The following is an 11,248-nucleotide window of genomic DNA, read 5'->3' on the forward strand; positions in this document are numbered from 1 at the left end:
GCATGTTGCCCTGGCACTGTCACAGCCCAGAGACACCCTTTCCATTCTGTTGTCCTTGCTCACAGATGGTAGCTGTAAAGCTGGCAAAATAGACCCGACTGTTTAGAGCTGGTCTGGTTAATCTCAGAAGTCACATTTTAAAAAATAACACTAAATTGGTTCTCATATAAACTTCAAAAGTTCCACTGGGTGACTAGCATCTTCGAACATTTCTGAGAAAAATTGGATGTAGCTTCATTTTATGAGCACTGGAACTGCAGAAGCATTAGCAAATGGCTCTAAAGCTCTGTGTCACAACAGGATGATATATAGCCTTGACAGTGGGGAGTAGGGGGCAGTTGGGTGCATCTTGGGATACATTTTTTGGGGGCATCCTACTTGTTAAGAATCTCCTTTTGGTATTTAGAGGGTAGCATATCCTGTGACATTTTATTGTCCCAACAACCTTGTAATAATGTGTCATTCCCAATTTATAAATAAGAATCTGAGATACAAAAGCATTCCTAACGGTAAGGACTATATAGTTTAGGGCTAGTTCCAATACTTTAATAAACAGTTATTTCTAATATGTGAGGTTGAATTTAGCAGTTGCAATATATTATTAGTCATTCTAACTAGATTTAAAAAAATAACTGGTAACACATACCGATTACCTAACATAAAGCAGTAACCTATTAGGAAATCATACTACTGGAATCCGCTTGGATTTAAAGTGTAGGATGATGTCTACTTGAATCGTATGTATGTCTGTCACTAAAGCTCAAAAAAAATCCATGAATCCTTGAAAACTTTACTTGGCTTGTAATGCAGTTTTAAGGAAAGTTTTGTTGCTTTGGAGCTGCACCTGTGTTTTGGCTACACTCACACAGATGACAACTCTACTGAAGCTTTATCTGGGGCAGAGGGAAGCAATTGTGAAATATTGTCATTACAGTAAAGACAGAAATGTATAGGAATATAATAATCTACAAGTCTATCAGTGCTGTTGCAAAAATGTAAGATTTCCTTTTTTATGGCCAAGTAGTATTCTGTTGTGTATATGTATCACAACTTTTTATCCATTCATCTACTGATAGGCACTTGAGCCATTTCCACATCTTGGCTATTGTAAATAACATTGCAATGAACATGGGAGTACATACATTCTTTTGAATTAGTGTTTCAGATTTCTTCAGATATATTCCCAGAAGTAGAATTGCTGGGTCAGAAGTTAGTTCCTTTTTTGATTTTTTTTTTTTTAGGAAACTCCATTATGCAAAGTGAAATAAGCTAATCATAGAAAGACAAATACCATAAAATCTCACTCATATGTGGAATCGAATGAACAAAATAGAAACAGAGACATGGATACATGGAACAGTCTGACAGTTGTCAGAGGGGAGTAGGGTTGTGGAGGCCAGGTGAAATAGGGTAAAGGGTTTAAGCAAAATAAAAAAAAAATGTATGTATAACACATAGACATAAACAACAGTGTGGTGGTGATAGCCAGAGGGAAAGTGGGGTGGAGGTAGGTGGAGGTGGGCAAAGTGGGGGAAAATGGGGATGGAAAGAGTCTTTGCTGTGGGACGATGGGCGCACAATGCAGTGTGCAGATGATGTTTTGTTGAGTTGTACACTTGAGTTGTATATTTGTGAACCAATGTCACCCCAATAATTTTTTAAAAAGAAATGTATAGGAATATAAGCCGACATATTCAAGATAAACAGGAATATAAGCTCCTGGCTTGACATATGAGCTTTTCCTTATGTCATCAGAATGCAGTTGGTTTTCTTGACAAGTGTTTGTGAATTATCTTTCCAAAATTAATTTGAATTTGATTTACTGAAACTTTATGGTTTTTATGATTTTGTCAGCTTAATTTGATTATTTCTAAGGTCATGTCAACCTATTACAAGGAAGAAAATCCAGTAAAACCACAATTTTAATTCCTATACACACTACTGGGCGTTTCTACAAATTCATAGATATTTCCTGTAGAAATATCCTTTTTTGAGTGAGTGGAGGGTGGTAGTAGAGTGAAATCACTAACACGACTCTGTCAATCTTACTTTTGAGAGGAATAAAAATAACCTTATTTTAGTGAAGCATGGAATGTAATGGGCTCCCGATCTTTTCCCCTCATGCATCTTGTGGCCAGTACTACAGTAGAAAATTTTTAACTGGAAGGAGACATAATCCAATTAAATTTCCTTTTAAAAATGTCAAAGTAAATAAATCCAAGGCCCATGAGCTTACTCACAGCTTTGCTGTTCTTACTGGGCAGCTGCTGTTTACTGGGTTTCCATCCAGTGCCATCTTTGCTTCCCATTTCAAGGGTGTGTGATTTTACAGATTGGCAGCTATATTTTTTCACCATTGATGAACAAGTAATCTATTGCCAACTTGTTTGACATCTTAAGTAGCTCTAATGACAGCCAGCTTGGAAGATGTCATGAGCCCCTCTTGCAGACAATGATTCCCAGACATTTTAGAGTCATGATTTTGCATTGTGGTTGAATTTCACTCTGTACTTCATAATCTTTCCTTCCATAAAATGCTATGTGGCACATATACTTTATGCTTCATTTTAAATAGATTTTTTTTAATTTAGGCATCGTCTCGAGTTATCTGTGGGGTGTTATCTAGAAGTCACATTGGAAACTCTGGGTCCATTCACAATTTGTCAGGAAGTTGCTTTGTTCCAAGCTGTGCTGTGACTTTCATAGGCATTTTGTTAGTTTTGATAAATGCAAAATTGCATAATGCCTTTGTTTGACTTCCTCTAGAAGCTAACTTGGAGACAAGGATTGGAGTAAAAATAGTTTTGGGGGGAAGCGAAAGGAGCATTAGTAAGGGAATAAGGAAGTGAGAAATGGAAGAAAAGGAGCTTATGGGGCATATTATTAAACCAGTAACAAATGTGGATGACTGGAGCTTAATTTATTGAAGGAACACTGGGATCCAATAGCTAACAGGTCCCATCCAAAGTGCGAGGGAGCTGTGGTATTCATCCATCAACTCCTATCAGCCATGGTTTGAGGGCTGCTCCTAAAGTGGGGGAAAAGAATTAATTCCTAGGCACTTGTGGCATGTAATAGGGGCGGCCCAAGTGGGTGTCAGAAACTAAAGAAGAGCACTCAGGCAAAGGGATGAAGGTGCTGGTGGTTGGAAGTTAGGCTGGTGTGAGCCAAGCAGAGAAGGTGAGGGGATTGGATAGGGTACTGGCAGAGCCTGCCACACAAAGACATTTAAGATTCCAACATGCACCACCATGGGGGTTCCTTTCAGAAACACAAGCTAACTCATCCTCATTTTAAAGGGGGAAGGATGGACTGCTCTGCCTGAGCTCTCCTTTTGTAAAATTATCATGCAGTTGTTTCCACTTAAAATTTACATGCACTGCTGGGAATACAATATAAACTGGAGTTTTCTTCGCATTTGTAGTGTAGGATGAATAAAAGGTCAGTGAAGACAAAGAATGTTTTGACTCATTGCCCAGATTGTCATAAATATTCTGTAATGTTTGGAATGTTTGTGGATTTATTAAAACAATTAGACAGTGATAATATGGGGATTTCTCATGTCACCAAAGATCTATTTATTTTACAAAGAGATTAACCATATGATTCCTTTAGATGGACCCAATTACAGGTGAAAATTATGAAGAGATATCTTTCCCTCTACTTTATTGATCCCCCTCCAAGTTTCGTAAGTCTTATCTTCTGCTTCCTACCCTCCTTTGGATCCCAATTTGATTCATGTTAGCTCATTTAAATTAGTAATTGGGAAATCTCCATAAAATTGAGGGTTGGCTACCATTCTGGTACCAATTCCAGTGTGTGTTTTTTTCCCCCATACCAAGCAATTCTTGACAGTAGCTGGGTGTCCTACAATTCACTCAATTCTGTTCCTATCTACCCAGAGATAGCCTTATATTCTACAGGTTAGTGCCTTAGCCCTACAAGACTTCCCCTGCCCCACTTCAAACATCATTTGCATGTCTAGGTTGTCATCTGTGCTTCTGACCAACTGGCTGTAGGTTAGAGGCTTCCATGACTCCCTCCTTGGATTTGATTAATTTACTAGAGTGGCTCATAGAATGCAGAGAAACATTTTACTTACTAGATTACTGGTTTGGAACAGCCAGAAGGAAGAAATGCATAGGGCAAGGTATGGGGAGAGGGTGAGAAGCTCCATGCCCTCTCCAGAAGGGCAATTCTTCCCAAATTTCCATGTGTTCACCAATCTAGAAACTTGGATGTTACTGATAGTATAGGACTTCAACATATCTTTTTTCTTTTTCTTTTTTGAGAGGACACAATTCAACACATAACACTACCCCTTTGTTTTATGACCACTTCAAACCAATCACCTTCCAGGTATGTTCTTCTGTAGCAAAATCTTTCAGATGGGGATCTTATCCGTCACAGCTTTAGCTGCCCTGGTTATAACACAATCATCTCTCCAAAGGATTATTGCAGTAACCTCCAAAGTGATTTTACTCCTTCACTTCATTCTTCATACTTCCAATGAGTTATGTAATTAATTTCTAATCAGATTTTTCTGGCTGAGACTCACCAGTGACTTAACCACAGCATAAAGAATAAACTAGCACAGAAGCCCCTGAATTTTGCCCCATCTTTTCCTTCCAGCTACTTTTCTTGCCTCTTTGTACTATGTGCCCCAAACCACACTGGGCTACCCACCCCTTCTCAAAAATCAATTTTTATGTCTCTAAACTTTTGCTTATGCTGTTCCCTATTCTTGAAACAGCCTTCATCACTTTAATACCCTGCTGAACTACTCTTCATTCCACAAAGCCCAAGTGAAACATCACTTAATCAGGTTACTTCCACAATTTCACCCGATAGAATAACTGAGTCCTTAATGTTTCTGTGATATTTTGTGACTTTGGGTACTAATTTAGCTTTAGGTAACATATAGCACCTCTTACGTAAAACAATTAACCTTGAAAATAGAAATATAAGCAGCCACAGTATGGGCTTTCCCCCATCTGTTGATATTAATATGAATTGACCATTGCAGCATAAATAAAATATGTATGAGGTTTGTCCAGAAGGTATCTATCCATCTACTATGAAAAATAGACATTTATTGAAGAAGATACAAGAAACGTTGTACACAGGGCAATGATGCCTCAATCCCCCTTCAAAGTAGGCACCTTGGGACCTCACACAGTTCCAATTGCCATCAGCTGCCCTATAATATTTTTCTGAATCTCATTGACAGTCTGAAATCTTTTCCCTTTCAAAGGTGATTTTAGTTTTGGGAAAAGTCAAAAGTTGCAGGGCACCAAACCTGGGCTGTAGGGGGATTGAGTTACCTGAGTGATTTTATGTTTCACTAAAAAACTCTGCATGAGACATGATGCATGAGTGGGTGCATTGTTGTGATGAAGCTAACAATCATCAGTTGCCCATAGCTGTGGCCTTCTGAATTATCTGAATAGTTTCTGCAGAGGAATGCTGAGGCTTCATGCAAAATTTGATATCAGTCATTTTGAATGTGATGGTCACACAGTATACATGCTGACTCAGAGGCATCTACTGTCCCCACTGACTAGTATACTGAATTTGTTATTGTTCACACACGCCCATTCCAGTCCACCCTCTTTGACTGCCAGGTTACATCGATACCGTGCAAACCGTTCTTGTTATAGTAACAATGGCTGGACTTTTTCCAGGCAGACCTGGTATGTGCACATGGGCATGTATATAGAGTTATATATACAAGATTTTTTGACACATTTATTACTTATATGATTTTGTTGCAACCTACCACATCAAATTAATTCTTAGCCCTGGCCTGGTGTCGCTGTTGGTTGGAGCATCATCCTGTACACCAAAAAGGTTGCGGGTTTGATCCCCGGTCGGGGTGCATACAGGAGGCAACTGATCAATGTTTCTCTCTCACATTGATGTGTTTCTGTCTCTCTAAAATCAATAAAAAACATATCTTATAGTAAGGATTAAAAATAAAAATAATAAAAATATTCTTAAACCTCTCTAGAGTAAAGGTATTTATTTCCTGAAATTAGCAAATATATACACACATATGTATATACATATTATGTATAAAGTATATGTGTGTATATATTTATACTACATATATATGAAGTACATATAAAGTAGCTTATCCCCAAGAGCATATTGTGATTGATCCAGTCCTTTCCATTGCTAGATGGAATAAACAGTAACTAAGCAGCCAGTATAGCCAGCAGTTTGGATTTTAAAAAATTGAGTTCTTAATAAAGCATAGGGCGAGCTATCACTTCAATACTGCTGCAAAAGAAACAGTGCCCCCCCTCCACCAATTTCAGTGGTTTACAACAACAGACATTTATTTTTCCTCTTCATGGGCCTATAGGTCAGCTGGGTTTGGCTCCAGCTTTGCTTGTTCCACCTGTGTCATTCTGACCAGCAGCCTCATGAGCCCTGTTCTTCTTGTGGCTGTGACAGAGGCATAGAAGGCCAAGTCAAATCATGCCAGCAGATTAGGGCCTCTGGTACATTTGCTAACAAGTATAGGCCAGAGCCAGTTAGGCGGCTGAGACCATAACAAAGGGACAGGAAAATCAACTCCATGGAAGGTGTGCAAAGTCACATGTCAGAGACAATGAGTGTATAATTCTAATACAGGGAAGGATGAGGAATCGAGCACAAGAACCTAATGTACCACAAAGTCATCATAATCTAAAAGTGGGCTACAGAAATGTCTGCTTTGAAAATAAGCTATTTGCCAAGAGTTTATATAACAAGATAATGTTGCATTTGCAAAATTGCATTTTGAAATGTGGTTTTAATTATATCCACTTTTTTTTCCCCTAGAGATGTGAAGATGTGTGGATTAGTATGCCATCACCTATTCCTGCGAAATACATTAACTATTTTAAATTTTTAAAGGACGTGTATGGCTTAGAGGTGGAGTAACCATGCCAATTTTGCTCAACTCCCTTTTGGCTTCCTGTTCTAATTTTGCCAAATTTATTTCAGTGGGTATAATTTCATTAAAAACAAAAAAGAATCAAAGTTTATATTGAATTGGCATCCATAGGCTATAATTAATCTCTTCTTTGTCATTTTAGTTTTTCAGAACATCATATTGAGATATACCAGCACTATTAAAAATGTCATTTAAAGAAACATCAAACACTTTTATTATATGTATGATTTATTAATACCAAAGAATCTTATGGTAATTTTGTAGCCAACATAATTTGATTTATTACAACACAAAAAGAAAATAACTTTTGATAGCTATACATGGCAACATGAAATCAAATTATATTAGAGCAATAAGTTGTAATTCTATTAAATATTTTTGAAATCTTTTTAACACATTTGTTACCTATATAATTAAGCTTTGTAACAACCCATCATATAAAAATAACCCATAAACCACGACAGTCAAAAGATATTTATTTTCTGAAATTAGTGAAGCTGTGAGAAAAAAAGAACTCCCCCCTTCCTATAAGAGACACTCACAGGCATATAAAAATTTGGGAGAGAAATTGAAACATGCAGCATTTATATTTTAGTGTCCTTTTATATTTAAAGTTAGCATGTTAATTTAAGACTATATGCATGTGTATATAATTTTAGTGTGATCAAAAATGTATTATGTCTGAAATATTTAAGGATGTGGGTGCTAAAGATTTCGAGAGATTTTTTTTGGTTCATTCTCCACACATATACCACCTACCCCAGAGGTTTAAATATTCTAAGACTACAGCATTTCCCTCCTGCATTTCTCTAGTTCTGCTTTTATTTTTCTTCTAGGCCTATGTACTATAAGTCTCAAAAGAACTTTTGTCATATAGTGTATATTTGGTTAACACTCATAGTCGTGCACCTCTGGGGATTCATTAAGAGAAGTTTGTCCCAATCTATCCTGTTCTTCACTGTTGGGTGCCCTGTATCATATATCAAGTCATGTGGTATTTTCAGAGACAATGGAAGCCTCCAGAGAAAAGACCTTGACATTTTTCTTTCAGTGACTGCTCTGAGGAGAGGAAGAGGAACTCATGATAGCTCTGGGGCCTTTCTAGTTCATGATTGTTTCACTCCACATTTGCAGCTTCTTGCCTACAAATGAGCTGGCTGCTTGGCACTCACACATACCGATTTGCTCAACACCGATGGCCTTCATTTTTTTAAATTGAAGTTAATTAATAAACTATTTCTATATATGAACCTAGGATAATTCTACATGTGCCACTGTTCGAATAGACCCCATAGGATTTTCCAATAAACCAGAATGCCTAATGTAATGTATATACTAGAACCGTTTACCCACAAAATCTAATTTCAACTACTTGATTTTTGTCCCAGGATTTTTTTAAAGACAACTGACAGTGCCAAGCCATTTTGTCACTTTAAGATTTTTCATTCCCCAGAGAACAAGCTTTTAGAAGGGTGACACTTTCCTGAAACTTTTCAGGCTGACATATTTGTCACTTACCTATTCAACTCTTCAGTCAGTTGCCTTTCCCTCAATATTTTAAATATGTAGATAATTTAGCCCTTGTAGAGGCTTGTAATATAATTCATTTAGAAGTAGGAGGAGAAAAGAAGAGGAAGCAAACCAATGATATGTTCCTGAATTTGTAGGATGACAGTTGTTTATTCTGTTGCATAGATGTGTGTCACTGCCCTGGTCACTGCCTTGAACCCATAGATGTGGGTTCAAGCCCACAATAAGCAGTTAAATGGCCATTATAGGAATCATACCAATAAACATGATACACTGCAGCCATGTTTACATGTTTACAGACACTTTAAATAATTATTCTTTTTATAACTAAGCCATATACAGAAGGAGATTTAAAACTTAGAGATAATATCCCCATTAGTAATGTTTATGACCTAATAAACAGCTCCCATTAGTTAATTAATGCCAAAGCCATAAAAACAATGTCTCTTAATGTAAAAGAATTTCTGTGTTGCTCTCTTTTGCTGGTGGTCTCAAGGCACTGAAGGGAAATGCTACCTTAGGAAAAACATTCTTGTTATATAAATATCAATGACTTGTCTTTAATCCATCTGGAAATCTCCCAGCAACACCCCCCACCCTTGATCCCAGGTGGTCCCAAAATGCTGATGAATTCTGCTTAGGTTTCAAGCAAGAGATAACTGGTTTTCAGCACAAATAAATTCTGTCACTCAAAAATTTGGAGGCGGTGGGGATGACTGCTGGAATTTCTGTCTCATCTCTTTCCCCTGACAAAGAAATCCCGACTGCTGTCATTGATCTGAGGTAATACTTTTTTTTCTTTTTTCTTTTTACATTTTAAAGTTTTACAACTTTTGCATACACTTATATTTTTGGCTCCTAACATTTTCTCATTTTGATGCTGCCTGTTGGATGTCTTGGTGAGCTGAAGGTTAATATAGGCAAATCTTTTGTATCAAGAATGAATTGGGTTGTTTTTTTTTTTAATACTCCTGAAACCATGGGAATGATTGATAAAGTTATTTGAAAGCCTGAATCAAATCATCTTTTCATTAAGAAACTGATTAAAAGCTGTTAAAGTTAACATTAAATGGTTTGCCGAGTCATTTTCATAAAGTATGGATGTTGTTGGCAGATGACTAATTTCCAATGTTTAATTGCCTTTTCACCCCTTTTTAACCTAACCATTTAAACTATGTGGACCTGTTTGAAAAGTAATGTGGATGAGTCTATGGATTGACTTTAGTGTGTACTGAAATAGTTAAAATTTTAGACAGTAGAAAGGAGATGAAGAGCACTGTACCTTTGAAGTATTAGAATAGTTTAAACATTTTGTCTACTTTATTCTATGTGTTAACCTTGATCCTATTAATGTTAAACATACCATTATTGGTCTTTGTCTTTTGTATGCAGTGCTATTCGAAGTTTGGTTATTTGGGGTTGTAGATACAATTGAAAAGGAAGTGCAGTGGAGAAGTTGGAGTCACTTAATTGCTAGGCCATGCAAGGAGAAAGGGAAAGCTACTGCTCAAAAGCCTGAACTCCCTGATGGCTTGCAATTGGAGGGTTTTAAGGAGTTAGGAGGACCAGGTATGCAGAAGTGATGGGGGGGATTAGTTTCAATTAGAGGACCTCGGAACTTGGTCATTTATGGTATGGGACTTCAGCACCAGATCTTCCTGGACAACAAACACTCCACTTTTGAAAGGGGTCCTGTGTTCAAGTTCCCACTGTGTCCCGATCCTTTCGTTCTGTGGGGAGGTGCAAGACTAGATGACCGGGATGGCACATGTGCAGTGCTGTCTCTGTAAATAAGGATTGTATTAATCACCAATATGCTTTAAAGGAATAGAACCAGTTTTAAGCTGGACAGTGTGATTTGTGTGCTGTTTCATACAGCTTCCAGCATTTATGGACAACTCAGTCGCAAGTTTAAGGTATTGAAATTGCTGTTCCATCTCTCCAAAATTTGAAGCAGGGAATTCTTGATGAAAAAATAAAATCTCTCCAAATTAAAAAAAAAAGAAGTCAATCAAAACGCTTGCCTTTCCAACTTGGATTTATCTTAATTTGAGTGAGAACTGCTTCATAGCCTTTGCCATTTGTTTTTCATTTTCCGGTCCCTTTCTTCCATAAATTTTAATGTTGCTATAAACTCAGCTGTTGGAGTCTTTAGTAATAACTTAATGAAATAGTAGAGTTTTCCATAAAATATTTATAATGTTTAAGAATGCAGAATCCATTGAATAATAAATTGTCATGTTTCTGATTATATGTATATTCTTTTTAGTTAAGAATATAGACTTCAATTTTTTGCATGTAGCCATCCAGCTCTCCAAACACCATTTGTTGAGGAAGCTATTATTGCTCCATTTTATGCTTCTGTCCCCTTTGTCAAATATTAGATGCCCATATAGACCTGGGCTTATTTCTGGGCTTTCTATTCTGTTCCACTGGTCGATGGGTCCGTTCTTGTGCCAGTACCAAATTGTTTTGAGTATAGTGGCTTTGTAGTAGAGTTTCATGTCCGGTATTGTGATCCCTCCTACTTTGTTTTTCTTTCTCAAAATTGCTGCGGCTATTCGGGGTCATTTATGGTTCCATATAAATGTTTGAAATGTCTGTTCTATTTCTGTGAAATACATCATTGGTATCTTAATAGGGATTGCGTTGAATCTATAAATTGCTTTGGGTAGTATGGACATTTTGATGATATTAATTCTTCCAATCCATGAGCACGGTATATGCTTCTATTTATTTGTGTCTTCCTTACTTTCTTTCTTCAATGTTGTATAG

General features: G+C 37.1%; 1 protein-coding gene across 1 annotated transcript in view; it reads left to right on the forward strand.

The window, feature by feature from the left end:
- Positions 1 to 6,930, forward strand: part of EFHC2 (EF-hand domain containing 2) — a 224,145-nt gene extending 217,215 nt beyond the window's left edge. The window contains exon 15 of the mRNA XM_054566327.1: positions 6,829 to 6,930. Coding sequence (XP_054422302.1) covers positions 6,829 to 6,930 — 102 coding nt within the window. The remainder of the gene's footprint in view (positions 1 to 6,828) is intronic.
- The last annotated feature ends 4,318 nt before the right edge of the window (positions 6,931 to 11,248 follow it).

This window comes from Pteronotus mesoamericanus, unplaced genomic scaffold (assembly GCF_021234165.1).
Source record: "Pteronotus mesoamericanus isolate MK-2021 breed Mesoamerican mustached bat unplaced genomic scaffold, CSHL_Meso_final contig_173, whole genome shotgun sequence".
In the NCBI taxonomy this organism is placed as follows: Eukaryota; Metazoa; Chordata; class Mammalia; order Chiroptera; family Mormoopidae; genus Pteronotus; species Pteronotus mesoamericanus.